This window comes from Anabas testudineus, chromosome 10 (genome assembly GCF_900324465.2).
Source record: "Anabas testudineus chromosome 10, fAnaTes1.2, whole genome shotgun sequence".
In the NCBI taxonomy this organism is placed as follows: Eukaryota; Metazoa; Chordata; class Actinopteri; order Anabantiformes; family Anabantidae; genus Anabas; species Anabas testudineus.
The window spans coordinates 16,151,532-16,177,636 of NC_046619.1; the positions used below are offsets into that span (position 1 = coordinate 16,151,532).

The 26,105-nt window shown below is 37.1% G+C and overlaps 1 protein-coding gene across 5 annotated transcripts in view; it reads right to left on the bottom strand.

Annotated features, from left to right (window-relative positions):
* Positions 1 to 26,105, bottom strand: part of diaph2 (diaphanous-related formin 2) — a 326,327-nt gene that overhangs the window by 100,204 nt on the left and 200,018 nt on the right. For all 5 annotated transcript variants that reach the window (XM_026357343.1, XM_026357342.1, XM_026357344.1 and 2 more), the window contains 2 exons: positions 24,487 to 24,726; positions 20,090 to 20,219 (listed from right to left, as the gene is read on the bottom strand). In XM_026357343.1, the coding sequence (XP_026213128.1) occupies positions 20,090 to 20,219; positions 24,487 to 24,726 (370 nt within the window). The remainder of the gene's footprint in view (positions 1 to 20,089; positions 20,220 to 24,486; positions 24,727 to 26,105) is intronic.

The window sequence follows — 26,105 nt, forward strand, 5'->3', positions numbered from 1 at the left end:
TACTATTCCTAAATTGAAATGATTGAGTATTCAATCTAATGTAAATTTGGGTTAAACAGACTACATTCAAAAATAAAAGCCCCAAAATATAATCTCAATGCAACAGAAGTGTAACTGAGATTTGTGTCAAGGCTAATTTTATGTACAAGGTTAATAAAGACAGGTGTAGTAAAAAAGAAGAGTTAAGTGATGTCATATCAAGTTGGTCATGTTTAAATTATGGTGGCTTAGTGTGCAGTTATTTATATCATTTACAAGTTCAGGAAACAACCTGCAGCTTTCTTAACATTGACCCGTGTTCAATTTAATGCATCCTGGTTTCACATAGTAGGCATTTGTCGAGAAAGAAACCATATTGTGAGGCTTGGGAGAGTCAGTAGGTTAAGAAGTACAGGAAGTGCCTTTAAAAAGTGTGCCACACACAATTCACAACATCCAAAAAGAAAACCGTAACTAATAAAAAGTGCACAAGATGCAACAAATGTGATTAATTTAGCACTCGAGGATCTGAAACACAGCTTGAAAAATGAACATGAGACGTATAGGGCTCAAACACATGCTGTTAATAGAGGTGCAATAATGATTAGAAGCAGTGTGCAGTAATTCATTGTGACCCTGATTCCTTTCAGTTACATTTCTCTACAGAATGAAAAGTTGAGAGGTGCTTGAACTCTGGTGGTCAGATTCAGGAGTGGACACTCTATGCAGTATGATATACTGAGCTCAAGTATATGCACAAACCATTATGTATATACATGTACTTCAGTATAGTAGGAACACCTGACCTGCAGGGAATATTTCATACTGGGCTTAAAGACCTACTACTTTATGTTTTGTATGTATATAATACAAATGACTGCTATTCTTTTATTTACTAAACTTATTATTATTATTATTATTTTTACATTTACCAGGTATGGAACATTTAATACTCAGAAACTCACAAATGTCACAGGTAGCAGAAAGGCACTGAGGGTGAATTTTTATTAAGAATGGCATCAAGGTCAACTGGTTCTGAGGTACAGTAAGTGTCTTGATTGTTTTCATCCTTTTATATTTTCACTTTGTTACATATTCACTTCCGAACATATTCCAAATCCTTTTCCTTTTTCTCCCTCATGCTGCATCTTACTCAGTCTTTGTTCTTTTTTTTTTCCCTCGTTCTCTCTTTCCCCTCATTTGACTTTCTATGTTCACATTTGTAGCTCAAGAGCTCCCTCTGTGAGAGACAGTGTCATGAGACAGAGAGAATTTACCATGTGCACATTTATACAAATCTTACTAAAGACAATTAATCAAGACTTTTTTTTTTTTTTTTCAGTAGAAACTGGTGAGATAGACGATTCCTATACAGTTCCTAAATAAGATAGCCTTCCCTCAGCTTGATAGATACAAATTGCTTGTTTTAAATTGCATTTGTTTCAACTAAATCAAAAATGGGGTGGTTTGTTAAGCATCATTTTTTCTAGTGATGATAGAAATAAGTAATGAAAGTGCTTCAAGAGACCATGAACAGCACATGGTAGTCTGCTATAAAGACATGTACAGAAAATGGCTTCACAGAATTACTTCACTTCCTGAAACTAATGCTATAAGGTTTAAGGAAGTAATTCATTAATGCTTCTAATAACAATAAAATATATATTTAAATGGGCACACTAGGTATTAAGGTTGATTACTATTTATCACAGTAGAAGTAGAGTGTAGTAATGTATACTGTGGAAATGTAACTTTTGACCATGTGCTTAATTAAGCACCGAGATCTCATAGATCTTAATTCTTAGGATTAATCCTAAATTCAGGGAGGTAAACGCCTCTGCCTACTTCATTTGGTGAAATATGTCTGTGCATATTATCACTTGTACTACTGAGCATATTTCAGAAATTAGTTTTACTAATGCTTAACCGTCTGCACATGTGTGGTGTTGCATGACTCACGAGAAGAGTGTGAGGGTGGATGATGACTCAATCACTGTGTTTTTCCTCCCTCTCTTCCTTTTGTTGTTGAATAAATGTAGAGATATTTGCCTCCTTAATCACCACATGTGATTCTAATAAAACCTGCATGGTAAAGTACTGCATAGTTTTACTTTGATGCATATAAAAAAATCATCACACTGTGTCACTCATATCTGGGTGAAACATTTTTTTTTCTTTATTTTGCTCTAAAATAGGTTTTGTTGTAGGTTTATCCACATGGTTGATAAACTTCTATTTTATTATTCATTTATTTATTTGTTCTGATGTAGATGAACATAAAGGAACGACACCTTGGTACTTGATACAACTCAACTTTTTTTTTTTTTTTTTACAAATATAGAATACATAAAAATATGCTTTAGAGGTGCTGTAATCATTTTACCTTTGGCCAGAAAACCCAGCCCTCTATACTCAACCATTTCCAATCTTTATGCTACTCTTGTACTGGCTCCAGCTTTATACTGCCTCACAGTTGTGAAAGTGGTACTGATGTTCTCATCTAACTTTCTGCAAAAAGTGTATAAGAGTGTTTCCTATGCTGTGAAAAACATCCCTTTGTACAATATACAGTGGCATTTAAATGTTTATGAACTTCTTTCTCTATCTCTGAATAAAAATCAAACATGACCAGATTTCCTAAAACTATATAACAGAAGCTCAATTGAAAAAAAACAAAAACAGTAATGTTACTCATACTCTGTCCAGCTAACAAAGGTATTAAAATAATGGAGTCAGAGTCTTGACCATAATCCTGTAGAAATGCTCAGGAAGCATCTGGAGCAGGCTTTATCCCAGGAAGCCGAACAGCATACCTGAGGTGAAGCTGTTTAGCAAGGCCGAAGAGGTTAAAATGTCTTTACGTCAGAGCTGATCAAAAGTGGCTGGAAACATTGAATTTTCCTTTTAAATTGAATGTAATAGTGAAATGGGGGTCACAACAGTTACTGAAGGCACACGCTCATCATTTTCCAAACAAATATGTTAGATTGCATCATTCTTAACTCTTTGTCTAACTGGTTTGTCTATTTTTAGGATTTATGTGGAAATCTGTTAACAGTTTAGGACACATTCATGCAGAAACAGCAAAAAAAAAGTTTCCAGTGCTGCTGGGTGTCAGGAACTCACAAAAGGCCTGATAGGAAAAGTACTGCAGTGCTGAAAGTTTAAACACCAACATCATGATACTTTAAAGAGCTGACACAGGCTGTTGTAATGTTGTTGATCAAGTTGTTTTCTGTTTCTTTGTTTTCAAGAAAACGTTCAGACCTTCATTACATCTAAAAAAAAAAAAATAGATTTATGATATGACTACCTCACTCCATGCTTCCCACACTAGTCCAGTGGTTCCACAATGAGCAATGTCAGCCTTTAATAACAGTTTTATTTACACCACCCATCCATGGAGAGAGCAATCCTTAACATTTCCCAAATATTGCTCTGTGAACTCTGGCAATCATGCCTATTGCTGCCGTTACTATCCCTGATTATTGATGAGATTTGGATGAAAATTATGTACTCACTAGAGGAGAAAAGGCAGCCAGGATATTCTTGACTGGTTTTAAGCTGAGCAGTCATACTGAAGAGACATCTGTCAGATGGTAGGTCAACATATTGGTTTTTATCTTCCATTGCAGATGACTGGTTATAGTGGTTTCCTAACTACAGAAGCAGTGCAATGGATGGGAAGATAACTGAATATATTAAATAGGCTCACTGACTGGAAGATGTGGAACTGGGTACAAGGTATTTGGCAGTAGAAAAGGGAATGTGTTTTGAATTATTTAGTTAGAGGCACAGTCCTCAATCTAAATGCAGCAAAGGTGTGTTAGAACCATCACCCTAAAGTTTGCAAGCTATATGTGTGTATTCAAGGCAGCGAACTAGATAGAGTATTAAATAATAAACATACTAACCCTACAGTTAACACAAATTATGATAATAAACATTGTTTTGCAGAATAACATTTGTGTTCTTTGAATAAACTTAAAAAAATATATATTCCACTCATATTTTCCAATGAGAGTGCATGTCAGTGTTTACACACAGCCTTTGCGAGTGTTCTAGTGCATTTCTGGAAATCAATCATTTGACAGTGGATCTGTGTGCCTATGACATCTGCAACCAGGCTGTGTTTGAAAATGCAATGTTTTAAGTGTCAAACGTGAAATTTTGACTCATTTCGTGTAACTTCTTGTGTTTACTCACTGCAAGAATCCAGAAAGATATTTAGAGTTACTACACAGGCAGGATCGAGCAGCTTCCTCACCAATCAACACAAGTCAACCTGTGATGTTGTGATGCAAACACAACTTTACATGCACGGCTGTCAGAGAGTTGTCTAACTGATAAATAATTCTCACAATATCTGGAAAAATATGGTACTAATTCCAATAACTTAACCCCAATTCTATGAATAGTCTTTTGTGATTGTTACATTAGCAGCTCAATAATTGTGTTTTGTATTTTGTTATAAATATATAAGTACAATCCAAACAACTACATGCTAAAACATATACCTAGATGGTTCTAAAATGCGATATAGAAGTCATCTAGGTTACATATACTTGTTCCACTTCTGCTTGTAGCTGTGCTGTGACCTACATGTAACTGCTTAAATTAGGGTTTCCCATGTCCCTATATCACACTATTAAAGTGAATGAGGAAAGATTCATATCCCTTGCATGACGAGAAAGGTCAGATCAATTCTTCCACCAACCATACTGTATATATCTTGATTTAGCAGCCACCCTATAAAAAATTCACATGACATAACATCTCTTTAGAAATATATTTTTAAGTGTACAATGATGAAGAATTTAAATAGGCATGTATTCACTTGGCTGGGGTGTGCTTCATGTTTTCTATCGACATGAGACAAGGAGACTCTGTACGCATGAGTGCCGAGCCATAAATGCAGCTCCTTTCCACCTCAGGCAATCCTTAAAGTCATCAGCAGTGTAATGAGACTTTCAAGCTGGGAGATGAATTAACAGGGTGATTTTCTTGTTTAATTTTATAGGGTTTTCTTTTTTTCTGGATACTCGTGGTGTGCTGTTAAAAAGAAAGTTAAGATCACATCATTGACTGACTCATATTGTCAGAGATAGAGTGCACTGAATTTGCCAAGGTTTGCTAAGCGTTCCAGTTTCATTGTTTTGCCGCCTTACATGTCTGCATGTGTTGCCTGTAATGGCTTTTTCCCCTTTTTTTAATATACCAAAATGAGCTCAATGAAGTTGTAAGTCTGAAAACAGTTTGCTGATGTTTGACAGAAATGGTCTTAAGTAAGAGTCAAGGCCTCAGGATCAGTATCCTGGCCTAAAACTACACCATGAAGACGAAAGAGCTCTCCAAGCAGTTTCATCAGGTCAGCCATCCTGCTGCTGGGGTACAATAAAATCCATCATTAAGAAACTGAAGGAATATGGCACATGTCTAAATCTGCCTAGAGCAACAGAGCAACTACACAAACTGAACCAAGAAGGTTCAGGTGGGAAACTCTGAAGTCAACTGGCAGAATGTCCTTTGCTCAGGATAGATGTGATGATTTGTGAGGGCAGGGAACAGTTGCTGTACTGTAGGTACACCGCCTCTCTGATTTCAATCGACACAGTCGATAGTCACAGTCTTGGTGGTCTCATCACCAGTTGTCTTCTTGCACAGTCACTCAGTTTTTCTCAGATTTACATGTGTGCTGTAGTCCTTCTTTTCTTTGAGAATTTCTTTTTCAAATTCTTCTCAAAAAAGCTGAATTAAATTGACCACAATTAAAAATAATTAAATAAATAAATAATAAGTGGTGAAAATGTTCAAGGGTATATATTCAAAATATATTTACCCTATTTTGACTCAAACTACAAAACTATATCTTGAGAGGCTAAAAAGTAAATACTTTCTGGTGGGGTTGGGGTTACAAAAAATTTAAATAAATAAATAAAACTGAAAAAGAGAAAAGACAAGTCATCTGGTTGTAGGCAGTTAAGTGAAAAATATTTCAGGTGCTAAGTGCAAAAGGGCTTCTGGCAAAAATATTAGGGAACTAGAACTGCAAAAGACATACAGTGTTGGGGTGTTTGTGCTGTTATAGCCCAAGGCAGCTTCATTGTGTGTTCCCATTTAGCCATTACTTAGGGAGGTTTGCAGCTTGCAGCCAATCAGCCAATTGTAATAACCAACAGCTTTAGGCTTTGCTGAAAGCTGTCATTGCCCTAAATGTGCTGTACTACTCCATGAATATAGGTCACCAAGAAAAAAAAAATATATATAAAAAAGAACTAAAGAAAACCTTCAAAGTACAAGGAACATGTTTGCTAAACTTAATCTTGGGGGGGAATTCTAACAAAATAATTTCAGTAACTGCATAGACTTTCTAGAGTGTAATTTAAGGACAGGTACTTATTGTAGTAAGAGTAAGAGTAGAGTAATAAGTATTAAATGCCTGTCTTTACATCAAGAGGATGATGAGATAACATAACCAAGACTATGATAGAAGCTTGTAGGTGTGGAACATCGTCACAACATTGCCACAATTTTACTTATGATACACGGAAAGTATGGAAAATATGCGGATAACACAAGACCCGACCAACCAGGGGCCCAACTGAAGACATGTAAATCCTGCTTCATACCTAGACAGTTAAATGCAGACACAGTGAATAGGGTTGCAGCTGGAAGAAGCGAGTCCCAGAACTTACTATTTTCCTGTTAGCATATAGGGAAGAAAAGTGGCAAGTTAAGCTTTGGGTACCTTTTTTCTTTATAAAAACAGGAATGTCTATCTAACTGCAGTGGACCAAGGAACAGCTAGCATCAAAAAAAATAATTCTAGATATCTATGCTGCCTTGTCTCGATAAAGTCAACTTAGAAATATAGCCCAAGGGTGTAAGGAGGGGATTATCATTGCCTTCATCAAAGAAGGAAGCTTTAAAAGAGCACATAAAATTACTGGAGTCATTGTCATTTCCTGCTAATGGTCTGCCTGATTAGCTACAGGGCTATTGCCAACCTTCTTTGGCAACAGAAGCACAGTATTTAAGTGGTCATCCTAGACAACAACTTGTATATCAGAGCTAGCATACCACTGAGTATGTGGTGGCTCACAACATGAGGTCCTGGTAGGACCGTCCATCCTTAAAAAAAAAGAAAAACAGAGAGATTCTTAAGACTCAGGGGTCAGATAGACTCTGCTGCTGGGGCATATTCAAGTCCAAGGCAGACCAAACACTGTGTGTGAGCATTCGCTGCCAAGGTTTTTCACTCACAGAAGCACACTCACAGTGGTTAAATTATCTCTGTTGGTGATAGGAGAAGGTTTGGCAGGGGACATACTGAGTAGCAATAAACCTACCTTGCTGCTGTGTCTTCAGCACTGCCAGATGACTAAGGCATATCTACTGTATGTGAGTGTATCTAACTGGCAGTCTACATACACAATTTGCAGAACACATCTTTTTATCTGAGAGAACTGGTCAAAAATAGACTGACAGCTGCTTGCTGTAAGTAAAATGTATTATTTTAGTGCAAGTTAATCAATGTGTTGGATATAATTCCAGTGAACAAGTGACTTGTGATAGCTGTGTGGCACATTTGATCTGGTTAACTGTATGGTGGCGATTACCTGTAACTCGAAACCACCTGTGTTTCAAGTCAATGGTAAAAAGAACACGGATTCTACAGAATTTGGTGGGGTGGAAAAAGTCCAATGCTGTTATATTTAAATTCTGTTTTCTATCAACCAAACAAAATGATGGCATGAGTGAGAATAGCATTCCTCTTGGCACAGGCCCACTATGAAATACTTTGCAAACCAATGAAATATCATTACATTCAAATCTTGTTCTTCTGAATATTAACCAAAGAAAAAAACAGGACCAAGGTACAGGAAAATAGAAGGCGGCAAAATTGAAGCAGATGCCTCTCCAGGTGAAAAAAGGGTACAGGGGAAGCTGGAAACAATAATGGGCTGACATGAAACATAATCCCCTCTGTCTGCGATTTTATTGGCAGCCCCTCCAAAGAATGGTGGCTCCTCTATTATGACTTAACACATCAAAATCGCAGCATAGCACACACAGAAAAGGCCACCTGATGATAAACACAGCAGACAGCGTCAGAGGCTTTATCTCGTGGCTGCCTGCAGCTCGACACAGGTTCAATTTGGCCCGCAACAATCGATTCTGTCCCTCCTTACCTCTGCTTCAGTTGGTGGAATAAAAACAGACCTTTCTGTAAAGAGCAGGTCTCAGCTGGTATGCCATGTCAAGGCAAAGAAGAGGAAAACTAGGGACACCAAGACACCTGAATTGTGGTTGACTATCAAACTGGAAAACATATTTTTCTTGGTTTGTAATTCCGGCCACAGCAGTGGAACATTTGTAATTATCAATACTATCAATCAATACAATATCAACAAATGTCATAGTAATTAATACAATCAATTCAGAAACATAAATGAGAAGCATAGATCATGAAGCTTTATCTGAGAAATAGTTTGAAAAACAAACATACTATTCTAGATTTTGAAAGAGAAATTAATTGGCAAGAAAATAACTGGTAACAAGAAAAACTTGCTTCGAAACACTGCACCCAGTACCTCACTTTGTTAGTTTAATGATGTTTCCTGCTAACTTTAACCAAACTTCAAAAAGTTGTTTGTTCATGTAGAAGATTACTGACAGAAGATGAATAGATTTAAATTCGGGTGAAGGATATTAGACATCTTGTAACAAGTTCTTGTTGAATAGCACCTGAAATGTAATGCACATGTTGGCTATAGCACTTTTTTAATGACTACAATAGTGCTGTCTTATCACATAATTTCACATTCAGAGGACAATTGGTAGGTACTCTACAACTTTAAGTAAAAAAGCATTATGTGTAATTTAGTTTTAGTCCTTTTTCCCTTTTTGTTTGTTTTTCTGACCACAAAATATCAAGGTTTGTAGGGTGTGAACAAGCTGCCATCTTGTGGGTAATTTTGTTTTAAAAAGACACCATGACCGAGCCTCTCTATTTGAAGACAGCATAATAATTTCCTGAGCTGAAAGTAAAGGCATTGAGAATGATACACTATTCATTACATGGGAAGAATACACTCTGTTATGTTGGTGCACAATACCCGATACCCATTTCATGACAATTATTAATACCCTCTCCCATTTATTTGCAATATCAACCCTCTCTGCAGTGAAGGTTGTCCCTCTGATCAGTATGCAGGCGACATGGCTTCAAATCCTCAATTGCATATGCAAATGTGGTGCAACTGATTTCAATAATATTTGAATATGGATCTAATAGTGAGTCCATATCACAGAGGAGAAAAAAAAGACATCAGAAAATGCAAATCATTGACATGTAAGAAAAAGGTCACAGTCAGGACCTGTTAGATTTATTTTGTAAATAAGGGGCTGGATGCTATATTAAATCCATTCCTTAAAGCTTGAAGACAAAATTAGATAAGATCACTATGATTTCTATCACAAAAGCAAACAATCGCAATGTTTTGGTTTTTGATGTGAAGGTGGATTTTGGTTGTGTATATACTAAAGGTACATGTTTTCACCTTGTGTCCATAAACACACAAAAGCTACAGTAAGAACAACAGGGGTGAGTTACCATTACCAAAGCATTGTGAATCATTGCATCATTCTTACTAAACTCCCAGAGAACAATGAGTCAGATCACCCCAAAAGCCTGAAAGCGACAGCACGAAACTACAGTAGGTAAAATACTTTAACTAATACTTGAACTAATTCACAACATGACCGTATTACTTTGAAACTGACCAGTGCACAGTTTTCTTTAATGAAAAGAGAATGAAACGAGTGTGGCATGATGCAAATGAACACCTGAAAGATTCACATGTTAGATACAGGTCAGCACGGCCTTGGCAGATCCTGAAAGAACCTGTATAGGTTTCAGTGCAGGCAATGAATGCCAATATAGTGCTATGCCTTTGTTCCTTTGGGAAGTATAAATTACATGTAATGGTGGAATCTCCACACATAGTGACATGCATTAACTAAAAGGGGCACACGGGAGCCTACTCCCCTGGGCCTAGTAAAACTCCAGTGAGCAGCGTTGCAATGCTTGCTTCAGGCCATGTGTTTGAATTATATATTGATGACAGCCCATGATAAAAATGACCAATTTAGTATCCAAAAATCAATCCCCACTGACACGCAGGGGCTGGCGAAAACTGCCAAGATTCTTATAACTCCATTTGAGCCACAGACACGTTTTCTCAAACAGTGGTCAATAGAAGCAGAGTGTGTGGGAAGGAATGGACAGAAAAACAGAGGCTCTTTATCGCAATGACCACCTAGTCGGTAAATGATCTGTTGCCCTTCTGGGTAAATTGCCTGTCTGGCATGACGTGCATTTTCTCCATGACATGGTGTGATTTGTGTGCATGTAACAATAGAGATGAACAGAAATATGATTGGAACAATAGATAAGAGCTCTGAACGTCTGTTCTGTTGTGTTCTGCTAACTTAATCAAAGTTTTATATAACAAGTACAGCCACGAGAAAGGTCTGTGCCAATTTCTCCACTAATACCAGACGAAAAACCTACAATAGGAAAATGAGATTTGAAATCAGCTTAGCTATTTGTTTATACATAGCGAAGACGTCTAATAGCAATTAGTTACGCACAAGATCCTGCTTGTGTTAGAGTAACAGTGTATGGGGATAATACCCATATGCACAAGAACAGCAGAACACTGACACACTGTGCCTAATCTTGCAGAGACCTTTAAAGCACATTTCTGCCTATGAGACAAACGCATTGAGTTTTTACTCTTAAGGAAAAGGATCACACAGAAAGTGGTTGAAGTATTTTTACGTCTCACAAACATAGTGCTTAGACAATTCTTACTCTATTTCAACATGTCTTCTAAAAATGTATAACATGACCTCTATAATAATAATAATAATAATAATACATTTATGAATTTAGACAAAACTAAATACTTCATTTGAAGATTATAAAATAAAAATTTCCACTTCTATATGTGTAAAGTAGCTATACAAGCGCTAACACAAATGTGAAACCTATGTGGCAACCACATTTTCAGGCACACAACATAAATCCAGAACACGGTGGGCATATTGTACTGTAGATTACACTCTTTCAGTGAGCCAATATTACAAATCCCTACACTTGTTATTGTAATGCTTCAACAGTGTCTTATCTGGAGGGGGCAGGTATCACCTCAGAGAAAACTCAATTTCCTGCTCATTTGTATATCAATTCTCATCATTATCTTACTAATCAAAATTGCCTGACCGCCATTCTATCACGTTTTCCCATGAAAACAACTTCAAAGTCCTCTAATGTAGTAAAATGTGTTGTCAGTGACTGCTGCAGTTCAAGAATACAGCAGTTCTGTCACTGAACAACTGTATGGCAGGTCAAAAGCACTGTGTTGCATGCATTTATGTATGGACAGTGCATACTATAAACTAGGTTTTGTGATAATGTCTTGAGCAAATGCTGATGTCAAGCATTGTGATGACGTGTGAAGCCCATCATTGGAGGTACAGATCCCTGAGAAATACAGTGCCATGGTAGCCACCTGTCACACAGTGTAACGGGAAGTTGCTCCACCATGTTAATAATTTCATGCATTCAGTACATGATCAGCTTCAGAGTGACAGTCGGAAAAGACATCCCACTGGGCCTGCTGTACCACGGGAATGTTCAAAGCTGCAAAAGTGCTCATCACAATAGTTGAACATGTACAGTCTCAAAATCAAACTATTTGAACAAAGCCGTAGTCCTCTCTACTAAGTTTATTTTTTGTAAAATTGAAATTTCTAATTAATTTGTTTGACCGGCCTTTAAAACAATCAGCAGTGAGGGATGCATTTGACAAAAATTCAACCTGTCTGTTGCTAGAAAGCTGTTGTACATTGCAAGAGGTTTCTTACACCACATAGCATGTTTTCTTCTTTCACCCCTGTACTCAAACTGATCTTCCCCCAAAAATCCTGTGGTGTCTGAGTCATGCTTTTGCAACCACCTGGCAGCATGGTAAAGGAGACAGGACCAGTCACTGGTAATGACTCTAAATGCAAACCATTCTGTGCTCCTAGTGCACCAGGTGACATTCTCTCTACTGCAAAATAATACTGTCTAGTTGGTGCCTTGGGATTTGCTTCTGCTGACTTCAATAACAGCGGTGTATATGTCATTAAACATGACTGGGCACATACGAGTTGCTGTTCTTTTCTTTAGTCAAGCTAATCATGTAAACTGATAGAAGGGCTAGTTTGATAACCATTTACTGGTAATTTTTGAAAATACTACAGTAAGTTAAATCTGCAGGAATAGATTGGTTCTAGTTATGAGTTAGTGAAGAAAAACAGAGTTATATTTGAAACTGAGCTTCCTTGTTCACCTCAGCTTATTGAACAATCCCAGCATGGGAAATGGTCTACTGTGACAGGCTGAATTTCTAGGCTGGCAAACAGCATTATTCTCATTCCTGGCCCTATTGTCAGCTCTCATTGAAATCTGCTGTCACGGACTGGAGCCTGATGCTAAGCAGGGCTGCTGGCCTCACTGCACGTGTCTATCTCTGTCTACATTCATACGGGCTGGCCAAAGTTGTGATTTAAGAAAACAGAGATGGGAGGGTAAAAAGAGATGGACAGAGAGAAAAAAAATCAAAGGGAAAGAATACTTGTTCTGGTCCTAACAATGAACTAGTCACCCGCCATGAAGTGAGTTAAGAAGAAAAAAAGAGAAAACTCTCTAGAGCTCATCACTCATCCCGACCTGGAGGAGTCAGACAGGTCTGTTTCCTCTTCCTAATATTCTTCATGACAGACTGCCCATTTACACTGCTCCTCGCTGATCCTGTCCTATCAATTTCAGGATTCAGCGATGAGTATACCTTAAACAACCAGCGAGGCAATGATTTCCATCTCTAGCCACGATGACAGTGTTAAACTGACTAATGACAGTGTGCACTCGATGTTAAACTGGAAAACAGAAGTGTTTTTGGAACAATAATTGACTGAATTGACGAGTACTGTATATACAAATAATAATAATAAGAAGAATGGTACACTTTGTGTCTTTAAGCACTTACTCTATTTCTTATTTCTTAGCCACAACTTAAAAAAAATATATACCATGTATCACTAAACTTGCATGTACAGCAGTGCACAAAATATAAATGATCTGGAAATTTGGGTCTCAGGACTCTCACGCTGTCATTGTTGGTGTGTTACGATACGCCTTCAATAATACAACTACCTTTTGCCAAATTCCTTTGATGAATAAATAATGAGTTCTCAAACACACAAAGCTTCAGAGGAGAGTACACTTGGCGCTTATGTACTAAAACAGAAACCAAATGGTAAATGAAATGGTGCGGTCCTAGTACAGGAAGAACAAAATCATTGAAAGCATGCACTCCAACATTTTATGACCAACACTGTGATAGCCAGAAATATGTGTAACTTGAAGGGAAAAAACAGTAAAGCAAGGTTATAAACTTTAAACACTAAAAACTTATATTGTATACTAGTGAAACTGTGTGATTGGCTTGGCAAATCTAGATTGCTCCTAGAATGGGACAGGTTTGTTACAGGAGAATTGTAACTAGACTACAGCTTCAAGCTATGTTAGGTACTGCATGACTCTTCCAACTCCTGCCACCTGGATTTTGAGTTTTTCCCTCCTTCTCCTTAGGAGACCCTCTTTATCTCAGTCAGATTAGATGGGAAGCATGAATGAGCAGCAATCTCCAGGCCTCTCCCCAGATTTTGAAAGGGGTATAAATCCATGCTTTGGCTGGGTCTCTCAAGTACATGCTGTACAGAGAAAAAGCCACTCTACTGTTTTGTGTGGTGTGTGTTCTGGGCTGGTGGGTGAATTCCCACCAAGATGTGGATTTAGGTGAACTTTGTTCATCTTATAAGTCCCAGAGTCATGACCAGCCTTATTACTGCTAGAAGCATCTCAATGGCATGATCCTGTTGCCGCTAACCAAAGCCTGTGCTCTCATTTGTAAAACAGTAGCAGATATTACACAAAGTACGTTGGCAACAAAAGATAAAAAGAGAATAATTTTTATTTATTTTTTTTTATAAACTCACCTACTTTCAATTTTCTACTTTATCAATTGCAATAAACTTAAAATGCTGCACATTTATGAACATCAAACCACACGCCATTAACTGCTATGATTAAACGGCAAATGGAATTCATATTGAAAATATTAATATGCAGCTAAATCAGATTGTCATTCAGTTACTTCTAAAGGAGACTGGGGAGGTTTGACTACAAATCTACGAGGGGACATTTTACTCACTAAGAATATTTGTGAAGCAGATGCATATCACACCAGTAGGGAAAGCCACTCATTCAGAGAGCCAACAATAGAGCAGCATCACTGATGAAATTAAAAAGAAGCTGCCAACTTCACTGATGACAAACAGCTTGTTGTTGCACAATAACAAACCAAAGATAACACTAGTAAAGGTTGGGTGACATGGTTGTAATTACAGGTCACCTCTTCAGAGGAGTCACTGCCCCCTGTGATTGAAGAATCCCTCATCAGTAGTGTTACAAAGAAAATACCTGAAACCTAATCTCCACAGTGTTAAATGTTTGCTATGAATTGTTACTTTTTTTTTAATAATTAAACTTAAAGTTACTAAAAGAAAGAAAAGATAAAAATAAAAACAGAATGAAATATATAAATATATCATTTCATTTTAACTTCCATATCCACACTTACATTAACACAACAGTTAACACTGCACAGCGAAGCTTTCAGATGATCAGCCCTCCCTTTCTTTTTCACAATGAAGGTACAATATATAATATGTTGCCATGGAGACTACATTTTTGATCTTCATATTTTGTTGATTAGAAAGCTATAAAAAAATAACAGTGTGTGTGTGTATAACATATTTCCATGTATTAGCCTATCAAACAGAAAATGAGGGAGGTTTTCTAGCAAGAAGCTGACACTTTGATAATTGTTGTCAAGCAGGCAGGATTTGCACAGTTAACTTATCATTGTGCATGTATTTATTGTCATACATGTTGAATTGTGCGCAAACATTTATGTCATTAAACACATTTGCCTGTATATCATACTAATGTATTATAAATACAACAATGTATATTTTACTGTACTAACACTATAGTAAAGAAATAAAAAATCCTATACTTAATAAAGTTATTAAAACAGTGGTTATATTATAACTAGTGTGACAACCTCTTCCTCTATTCTATCCTATTCCATCCATTAGCTACAGTATACTGCAGCCTGTCCCGGGACAGGACAATCATTCACCCTCACATTCACACAAAAACACAGACGATACCGAGTCAACACTAAACCAAAACAAAGTTAGCAAGTAAAACTGAGCAACACCCATGCGAACCGTAATCTATTCATTTTTAAATTGTCAACACACGTCAGCTGTTGAAAAAACAACAGCAGCTGTTTGCATGTAAAGTATCAACTTTGCATGAAATCATCTGTCAAAGACAAACATGTCTTTACCAAAATGCAAACATTTCTCCATACACTGCAGCAACTTGTGAGTGTTTAGCTTAAGTTACGTCCATTGTCCCTCAAGGTTTTGCAGTAGGCTCCACAGACAGGCATGAGGGAATACTGTACGTTCTTAACCCAATGGTTCCCTGCAACTCCAAATGAAAGCAAAAGACAAACGATCCCTTCTGTGTTCCACCCCATCCAGAAAGGCATTTAGTCTACGTAAAACAGAGCCAAGTATTGCTAGAAGTTTTAAATGGAAAATGGGCACTGCTTTATTATGCTGCAGTGCCTTGAAATCAATGTGGATAATAGATATATTCACAGCGGTATTAATATCCTCAGAGTTCATCTTTTCTTTTTTCTTCTCTCATTCTCCATTTTCTCTCTCACAGGCTCCAAAGTACTTTGCCCTTGGCTATGCCTTATACTAAATAGATTTATGAGAACATTTGTGTCATATTTCCTCTTTTCCCGGATTGTCAAGACAGATTGTCAGTGCACCACTGATTGAGTGGAATCACCACACAGACTTAGTTCCCATTGTCAGGCCCCACATATTCATCTCTGGGGGGATTTAACAAGGCAAATTGGCCAATGACACTTCTCTCTCAAAGCTTTGCCAATGCCATTAAGATGAGGTCAGATGTATGAAAATGGTGGATTCTATGGCTGCATTTCATGTGATTATAGTCTCAAAATCCAATATTACATTTATGTATGAATGCATTTTTAGTGCAGTACATACAGTACCATATATGTTCAATATTGACTAGAGTCATCATCCTAGAAGAATGAGTCAGAAGAATAAAAAAAGTATAATTCACCCAGGCAGATGAGAAGAACGAAGCAGATAGGATGTTATGATCTAAATGGTAGCATTCATTTATACCTTCATTGCCATGGTACTTGTTATTTAAGAGCTAGCTCATATCAGCTATTGATAGAGCACCTACGGCTAAGAATCATATGAGCTGTTGTTGATGAATACTTCTATTCATCGTGAATAGGAGTATTCATGAAATCTAAAGTAAATATAGTTCAAGATTTTCATTTATTTAAGTGTGGTGATGAGTGAGCAACTCATGATCTTTAAAGTTAAAACACTACAGTAGTTTGGTACAAGTGTGCCGACAACAATGTTTAACTTGAGAACCGTAATGATAAATTATTATAAATAAATAAATCAATGACTCAGGATTGTATGAAAAATATGGCAATTGTAACACTGATAATAAAAAATCCAGTTTCTCTTATGTGTGTACAGTAAAGTAGCTGATGCTTTACAATCCATGCAAAAGAAAGTTTATAAATCTGAAATACAATACAACTTAGACAGTGATAGTGAGCTATGTGGGGGGTGAGAGGAGAGAAAATAAAATGTGCTATAAGGAAGGCTGAGCCCCTTTGAGCTATCATTCAAATCCTTCACCTCTCAAAGTGATTTATCAATAAGATGACATGGTGGCGAGACCAATCCTCTGTTGAGGCTGTGATGGTGATGATGCTCACGGTGAAATATGAAGTTGTTTTATTGGAAGGTGTTAGTCATATAATTTCCAACACCCTAATTAAGTGAGCACTATAATATATTATTCCTTTTTGACTGTTCTTGAAATTCTATTAAACTGTGTTGTCTTGGAAAGTACCAATTTGAACAAGAGAAATGTTTCTATTTGTTATCTTAATAATGACAAAAAAAAAAGCTGCACTGGTGTCAAGACTACACTTATTTCAGTACTCAGCATGAAGGTTAAAGATTGTACTATGACGGCAAATACAATTCAATAAGCTGTAGGTGATATGCTCTATATCTCCACAAGCACCGGCCCTTTAAACAAATTCAGAGTTCTGAGAGATAGTCGAGTCTTTGTAGTAGCTCTTCACTGTCTGGAGAAAAGAAAAGTTCTTCTGTGCCGGTGAAAAATACTGTCAAGATCTTGACCTTGTCTGTTCTTCAGGTTGTGATTTTACCAGCATTCTTTAATCAATGCCTCTGAAAAGAAAAATGTTTTCTTCACTTTCATGGGCCTATAGGAAATCCAGACAAGCCATCTAGGTAAAAGCTTTTCTATCTATGGATAAAAAGGATGCTGAACAAAGAATGGTTAATTGTAAAATTGCAAAATCACTTAATTTACCTTTATCTGTAATAAAAGGTGTTCTATGGCCCAGTGTTTATATATTTGAGGCTCTAAACTCCAATTAAGAAGAACTGCTATTCAGTTGGATCTATAAACTAATATCAACACATATTTATGTTGCTAATGTTTCATTTATAATTATTTTCTGCTAATATTTCATTGCATTTATATAAAGTACCATCATTCCCCTCATCTAGGTCCTATCTGGAACATCTGCAGTTTGCAGCCTCAGCCTCCTTATATAACCATGTGAATTTTAATTAAAACTGACCTTGATCCAGGTAGTCAGATAATTCTGAATCCTTGGAGAAAGAAGATTGTCCTAAGGGAACTTTTGTATGTGCTGGACTTAGTTATCGTTAACCTCTATCTCCATAAGGACACTATCTGCTCACAGGCAAATCTATGGTCATGCCAATTTCTGATGTAATAAGATATCTGTTTTTGGGTACCTTTTAAAAGAAAAGATAAACGCTGTCTCTAATTGTCCGAAATAGTCAGTGAAATAAAGTGGTAATAACAGAAATATTTGGGTTGCAGTAAAATTCATGCGGAGATCAGCATCACATTATACATGTAAAAATAGGTGTCTGCATTAATTCAGACTAAAAGCAACAACGAAGCCTTTATGTCTATACCTGTACTGATTATTACTAAATGCTGTAGCATGGTTTTTAGACAAAAAAAGGAATCACCAATGATGCAATTAGCAATAATTAGGGATCGTCCTTCATTAAAATATTTATAGGCCTGCTGTAAAAGTCGCAGAAATGTTAAATTACTGTAGAAAACAGATTTGACCCATTTTGAATGGTTGTGAAAGTGGTTAAAAAAAACTGTGTCAAGATCCAGATGATAGCGAGATAGAAATTCATTCATCAATTTCTTCCGAAATTGTTCACTGGAGGAGTTAAAGTCTGAAGCAGCCAATCAAGTCAGGGAAATTATCCAGACCTGATTGTACTTATCAATTAGCTATTTTAATTGTACAAATTTCAACCTTTGTGGTTGGAAAGCAGTTAGATTACATTTGAATCCCTCCAATATTCAGTGTCAGTCAGTGTTCCTATAAGTCATCCCCTCCCCCACAATTAAAAATCTGAAATTACATGCTTGGGCAACAGGCTGTACACGAGGTTTACTACCCAAGAAAGCAGAACAGTATCATTTTTGGTTTATTTTTCATTCTTTCATTTCACTGAAAAAATAAAGGTTATATTTGTAACTATGCTGCTTGTCTTATGGTATTTATTTGGTTCTGATGTATTTCATTGAATTGGTAAATGTATTATTATATTTATAAACAATGTACTGAAATAATCATTTATACAAAAGTAGTTTTTGACTTTGTGTCACTTCGTTCATTGTATAACAACAAAAGGCAGGTTTATTTAACTTTCCTGAGCCAGTTTAGTCAGAAAGAAAACCAAGATTGTGATAAATAAATCAGCTAAGTTGTCCCATTGTACTGGTAGTAGAAACTTCCAAATACATGCAAAGGCCAGAGCATGGCCTCCAAGCACTATGCTTCTTTGTGATCTGCCTCATAGTAAATTGACTGAAATTGATTTTTAGAGTCTGATCAACAGAGATTTGAGCTTTTTTCGTTTCCCTAGTTTAAACTTTCTGAAGTCAATGTAAAATATATAAAGTACTATGTTAATAAAACAGTGCTGCTTGATGCATAAAACTGTACAACTGAGGTTGGTATGCAGGGAGATAACCGTCCCTCAAATTCACACATGCAACAGTGTTAGCATTTTAATGTCTCAGAATGAAAATAGGAAGTCTCACTTCAGTGTTACAGTATCTGACAGAAAATCCAGTTTAATTGCATGTGATGATCAGTGAAACAGGAAAAGTGTTGCGTGCACTGAGTGAACTGTTTCCTTTATCCAGTGCTCCTTACAGAGTCAGTTAACTGGCTTCTCCTTGAATAATTCATTCTCACAAAATGACAAAGTTGATGTAACTAAATGTGTTTTCATATAGACATCTAAATATATACAGAGCATGAACGACTATTCAGTCCACCTAAACAATGACAGACAGCCTCAGTCAAGTGCATAATTAGCTGAATTAGATTAAATAACCAATTACGAGACTAACAAAGTAAATAAGCCTGCAGGGATTCCTTCAAATGCTTGAGAATAGAATTAGAGTGGAATTAGTTTATTGACAGGCTGAATGACAGTGTGGTCAGACAAACAGTTCTATTCCTGTTGCTAAGACAGAACGCTAGCTGTCATCAAGCAGTGAAATAGATTAAGGGTGAAAATGTGCTGAAAATAAACTAAAGTGCAGGGTTAAACAGTGTAGTACATTTATGAATGTTTCTGGTAGTTGCATTAAAGACTTGAGCCTCCGTCAGACTGTAGATGATAATCACAGTAAATGGCACTATCACATTTTATGTCATGTTAAGACATAACGACATACCTTTGCTGGCACTCTCCACATGCTCCAGCTCATCTAGAAACCTCAGAACATCTGAGTGATTTTCTTCACAACTCTCAGCCAGGAAATGAAGAAGAGTCGAATTGTGATTGACAGATTTGATGTCCCTCAGCTGAAAAGAAAAAAAAAAAAAAAAAGAAAAGGACAAAATAATTAAAATAATTGATTTGCCCAGATTCTTACACACAATTACTTGTCAAATAGGAGGTTAATTACTGATTTAGCTTTTCTTCCTGTCCTTCCTCCGAATGAAAGTCACATCCCAGACAACTCATCCGAAGTAACCAAAACATTTGGCAATGATTCTAAAGTCAGCGAAACCACAAAGAAATAAAGCACCTCGAAAGGCAAATAAATAATAATCACCAACTGTGTGTTTTATTAAATTCCTAATGAGTTAAAAGTAACACCTGCATTTCTGAGTCATGTGAAATGACCAGGACCAGGTTTTGTAGCCTAATAATTAAAGTGCATGCTACCAGCACATGCTACCTTACCAGGGGACCTTTATTGCATATGCTGCCCCTTGGCCAAAAGAGGCAGACGCAGAGAAAGGTGGACGAGCAAAGTGATGCTGAAAAGACAAGGTTTAAAGTAATACAGTTTGAAAATCTAAAGCAAAAGCAATGTTTCAGGGATCGTGTTCGGATTTTTACAATGAAACTTCAATGGATCTCTTTATGATTGTTATATAACAACCTGACTCGTCAAAGAAGTAAATGTCATATTATTAAAATATCTGCAGCCCTATGTTACCTACATACATAAAACGATACAGTACCACACCCATGGGAAAAACCATCAGTGAGGAAGAAAAGTTTGAATCAAAGTACTGTACAGTCTTTGCCAAGTATGTGTGTGTGCGCGCCTGTGTTCATAGACATAAGCTACTCTCTACATCAGTGCATGGGAAACTTGTTCCATATTCATTCCCCACTGTGATTGCCATGCTGTTTGAATGGCATGCTGGGAAAGCTAATTAGCACAACCCACCTCTGTGTACTCATACTGATAATATCTGTGCTGTAAACAGCTTGCAGTTGGACATGCCCACACATGTGCACATGTAAACACATGTGTGCACGTGCTGGCTCACATGCACGCACACAATTACAAGCAGTCAGAAGTGTACCGTCACACACCAGCACAAAGATGCACACCCACATACTTCCATTAGGTGAGGATCAATCATTTGCTCACGTTTGGTAATCACTCTTTAATTTCATGGATTTAAAATTTTAATTTGTTTGTAGTTATACCCCAAACTGTCATTGACACACAAAAACGTACACCTCCGGTATCCTCATTTAATCCGCTAACTAATATTAGTATCAGCGATAAAAAAGAAAGGATGAACCAGGACAGATTTAAAAATCACCTGAGGTATGAATATTCATAAAAAGTACATACAATTCAAAATCATGTGGCCCAACGGTACAGTATAGACTGCATCTCTAGATTGTAGTACAGTATACTGTCCACTGCCTGACTGATAAAAATGTGTTAATAATTCAGAGTGGTATCTTTAAAATGAACTAATCTAGTGCCTGCAAGGCAAGGGAATGGGAATACTGTAGGGTTTTATTGAGTGCAGTGGCTCTAAGCGGAGAAACCATGTGGATTCAGGTAATACAGCAGTCATTAAAATTTCTGATGAAACTGGAAGCATATTAGCATTGTGAGGTGAATAACATTGGCTCAATAGGGCTGGACGAAAACTACAGAGCATGCATATTCACCAATTCATGAGCAGCCATACCCAAACCTTTATTTTTTATGTAATATGTACAATGTAATGACATAATTTGTACAGTAAGATCAGCACTTATCCATTTCAATTTGAGTCTGGATCTTAATGTGTTTATTTTGAATAAAAGAAAGTGAAAATTGAGCCTTACAACATGAAGCAATATGTATTAATGCTGTGAATGGAAAGAGTGGGTATAAAGCTACTCCAATAGGCAAATCTGTTGATTTGAAGTAAATGTACAAACAATGCTTTATTACTGTGTTGCTGAATCCTGAACAGCGATATCATTTCATCTTTCATAAGATAAACTGCCTTGAGATGGAATTAGTTTAAATCCCTCACTAGTAAGTACAATACTTTGCAATACACTGAGCATTTAGAGCGGCAAGGTATATTATAAGCCAACAAGCTTCCATTTGAATCTCGATGTCTAAAATAAATAAATAACACAATAATTAACCAATAAAACAAGAAGTGGCGATGGGAATATAGAACTCTCACACTAACAGAAGGATTGTCGGTCCTTGATTGCTCAATTTACCTTCTGCAGATGGAGCTGCAGCACAGGACCAACACATTGTATACATGCATATAAAATTGTACTGTATAAGAAGAAAAGTGGTTGTAGTATACATAAATATATGTGTAGTACACAAAGACACTGCTGAGTGAAAATGAGTTCTGTGAATACACAAAACTTGTGTTGTGTGAATACAATGTGAATTATATAGTTACACAGGTAATTGTAACGCTAATTTCAGCTGCGTAAAATTATAGATTTTAAAAGCAGAGCACAAGGTCACACTGATGACTCCCTGTTGCAAAGTTAAGTGTTTAATAGTGTGTTTTGCACAATTTAAATGAACACAAATCATTGCCATGCGGTCTTTCATTATTAAACACAGGCTGTGAAAGTGTTTTCTTTTATTATGACAGAGATAAGGCCCAAGAGAAACAATATTTATTTGTTTTGAGTCATACAGCAGATGGTTCTATCCATTTACCCAATATATTTCATTACAAAAATAGTCAACAGTGACAAAATTGTAATTTGCTCACATCTTACTCATACTAAACTATGTGGACATTGAATCCACATTCCATTGCTGTCTCTATAAAGTTAAAGTGGATGTTCAGCTTGCTGAATATATCTGACCAGACGCATCCCGGAAGATTTGTGTCCTTGGAAGGACAAGGGGCTTTAGAGCTGAAGGTGGAAGGTGAAGGTGGGTCCGCCTGTGCCTTTTTCCCTTGCTGCTCATTCCCATCATCACCCTCCTCCTCCTGATGAGGCCATTAGGTACCCTAGACCTGCCACCCAGGGGGCCATTTACTTGATTGACTAAAGTGAGAAAGCACACTTTTTTCTTGTCCATCAATAATGGCCCAATCAGCCCCCTGAGGCGTTGCCAGGCTCTGACACTCAACACTGATTCAGTCTGCTAGCAGGAATACCAAAGGTGCACTGGATTCACCACACTAAAGCTTATTTCACACATAGAACCTGGACTGTTGTCTTTAAATATGCAAAAACAGATTAACCCTTAGATTTCCCAAATAGAAAAATCGTAATTTCATGACTGTGATTATTTCACATTATGTTTTTTTGTTGTTGTTGTTTTTAGTATGGTTCTCAAGACCACAGGCTTGGTCAGGATTTGTTACTACTTCTGAACCCATAGAGCTTTTTAAACACTGTGTAAACTGCCTAGTGAGTATTATCATTAGTTATATCATGTATCGCTGTTGATTTAGTTGATGTTCTTCATTCTGTAAGAATTTGGAGTGAAAGTAAGTTGAAGAACTTGGCTGGTGGCCTGACTTTTAGATTTTCAAAATATATATTTGTACAATTTATACAACTTGAACTCATCCAGTAGATTAACTGTAGTTTTAAAATGTGGTTGCATTCAACTTTAATGATGCAGAAAATTAACATGCTATATCACATTTAGTATAACTACACACTATTGAGTTCAGTGTCTGTCTTGAATCAGAGAAACGCATCTATGTCATTTCACTAATTATTAATAATCAGAAAATTATTATTACCAGCTCCCTACTTGTTGAGTCATTTTGCATGTGTGGCTGTGCTTCTGTACCATTTTATAAAGTGTGGCAGCATTTGCTTTGCCTACACTGGGGCTGACAGTCTCTTCTCTTACCTCAGCTTCAGGAATTTTCCTCTCAGAACACAGAGCAGAAAAACCTCTTGTCTCACGGCATGCATGTATCTGAACAGGTCTACTTCAGAGCTTTGTTGTGCTTAGTATAGCTGTGTTTGCATCGCTGCCAGTTCTCTCTTTCACACCTCTGCATGCTGTGATATTACCTGGCAGTGGACGTGGATGCTGCCTTTGCTGGCTCAAGATCCATGCCTCATAATGTTTATTTGTTTTATTGAAACTGTCTCTTTTTTGATTGCTGCTTAATTAGAAATTAGATTGAATACATTTGGTACCTTCTGTTAGAAAAATATTTTAGATTTTTTTTGTACCAGTATTTGCACTGCAGTCACATCAACTTATAGGACGAATCAGATGTGGATTTGATATTATTGTGAGTGCATCTTTAAGATGCTCTCACAACATGAATTTCAACAGTGCTGTGTGGAGCTGTGGTGTGTTACCTTGCACAGGAAGCTGATGTTGAAACCAAATGTCTGGGCATTCCTTGATCCAGCATTCATGTAATTGCCAACCAGCAACACCAACTCCAAGAGTTTGCTGAAGGCTTCACTCTTTTTCACCTCCTCACAGGCGAATGTGACATTCATGATGTGCGGCCGGATGTTGTTCACCTGCTCCTCAAAGGTCAGCTTGAACAGAATACCGTTGAGACGGGGTCGTAGGAGCTTGACTGAACTCATCTGAGAATAAAAATTGATACACAAGTTAACAAACGACGTATGTAGTATAGGTGCAACATTTTCAGAGTGCAGCTCTCCTGCACTCTAGGGATGGCAAGTAAATAGTGAATTTGTTAAATATAAAATCCAGCATATCTACTAACAGAGTTCAGCTGTATAAAGGCAAAAAAGATTTGCAAATGTGACAATTAAGAGATTTTATTCCTAATAATCTCAGTAAGATCAGGATGTAGTCGACTACCAATCATGGGGTCGGTGGTTCGATTCCTGGCTCCTCCTGTCACATGTCGATGTGTTCTTGGACAAGATACCAGTCAGCCATCTGTGTGTGAGTGTGTGTGCCTTTTTGTGCGAATGGGTGAACGAGACGCAGCGTAAAAGCGCTTAGAGTACGAGCTGGGTAGAAGAGCGCTATATAAGTGTAGTCCATTTACCATTTAATGAACTGAAATCAACTACCCTCGTTAGCTAATTAAAGGATTAACCTGTTTCGTGCCTCCTTCCTCCTGCACATGGATAAAGAATTTTTCCATTAAACCAGTATGTAATAAAGAATGTATTAACAGTCCCAATCAATACGTATGGGCTTGAAGTGAAATCACTGATGCCAGAAACAAACATGAAGAAAAAAAAACTGCTATGGAAATAGAAGGGAAATAGAACAAATAGGGTTTTGGCTGTAAGATATGTGGCAAAGCAACAACCAGAAAAATTCTACAGATTGTCGCATAATCTGGAGCTTGAAGGCAAACTTCACATCCAGCCAATAATGTTTCATTACTGCTTAAATTTATTCATGCATATGGGCAAGTTGTCTGTCAAACATCCCCCACTTCCCACCCACCTTACTTCCTTGCCCAAACACGTGCATAAACACTCATATAGATAGATACACACTCGCTTGAAGTGACTTGTATACAATAAGTAGAAAACACAATGACACTGAGGCAAAGTGAACGCAGGTGACAGCTCTGGCAAAGAAACGCTTGAACATGACTTATTTCCCAGGGGAACGACATAGCTCTGCATTGAAAAGCTACTTCATCACGGGGAGATATATGATGGCAACATTGGTGAGATCATGACGAACACTGCCACCACCCAATGCTTCATTAGATCCTCTAAAAGACACAGGGCAAAAAATAAATAAATGTCTGGAGAGACCTGCCGTACAGTAGAGTTTAAAGATAACACTTCCTATCACAGTTGCCTTAGGTGCTAGATATGGATGACAAGAGCAGTTAATTAAAAAGTAATTACAACTGTAACTAAGTGGAAAGGTCAGAACAGCTTGATGGTATACTTCCCTTCCTCTACAACAGATTTACTGTACAGCAGTTCAACCCTGCTCTTTATCATCTTTAATGATAACTGCATTC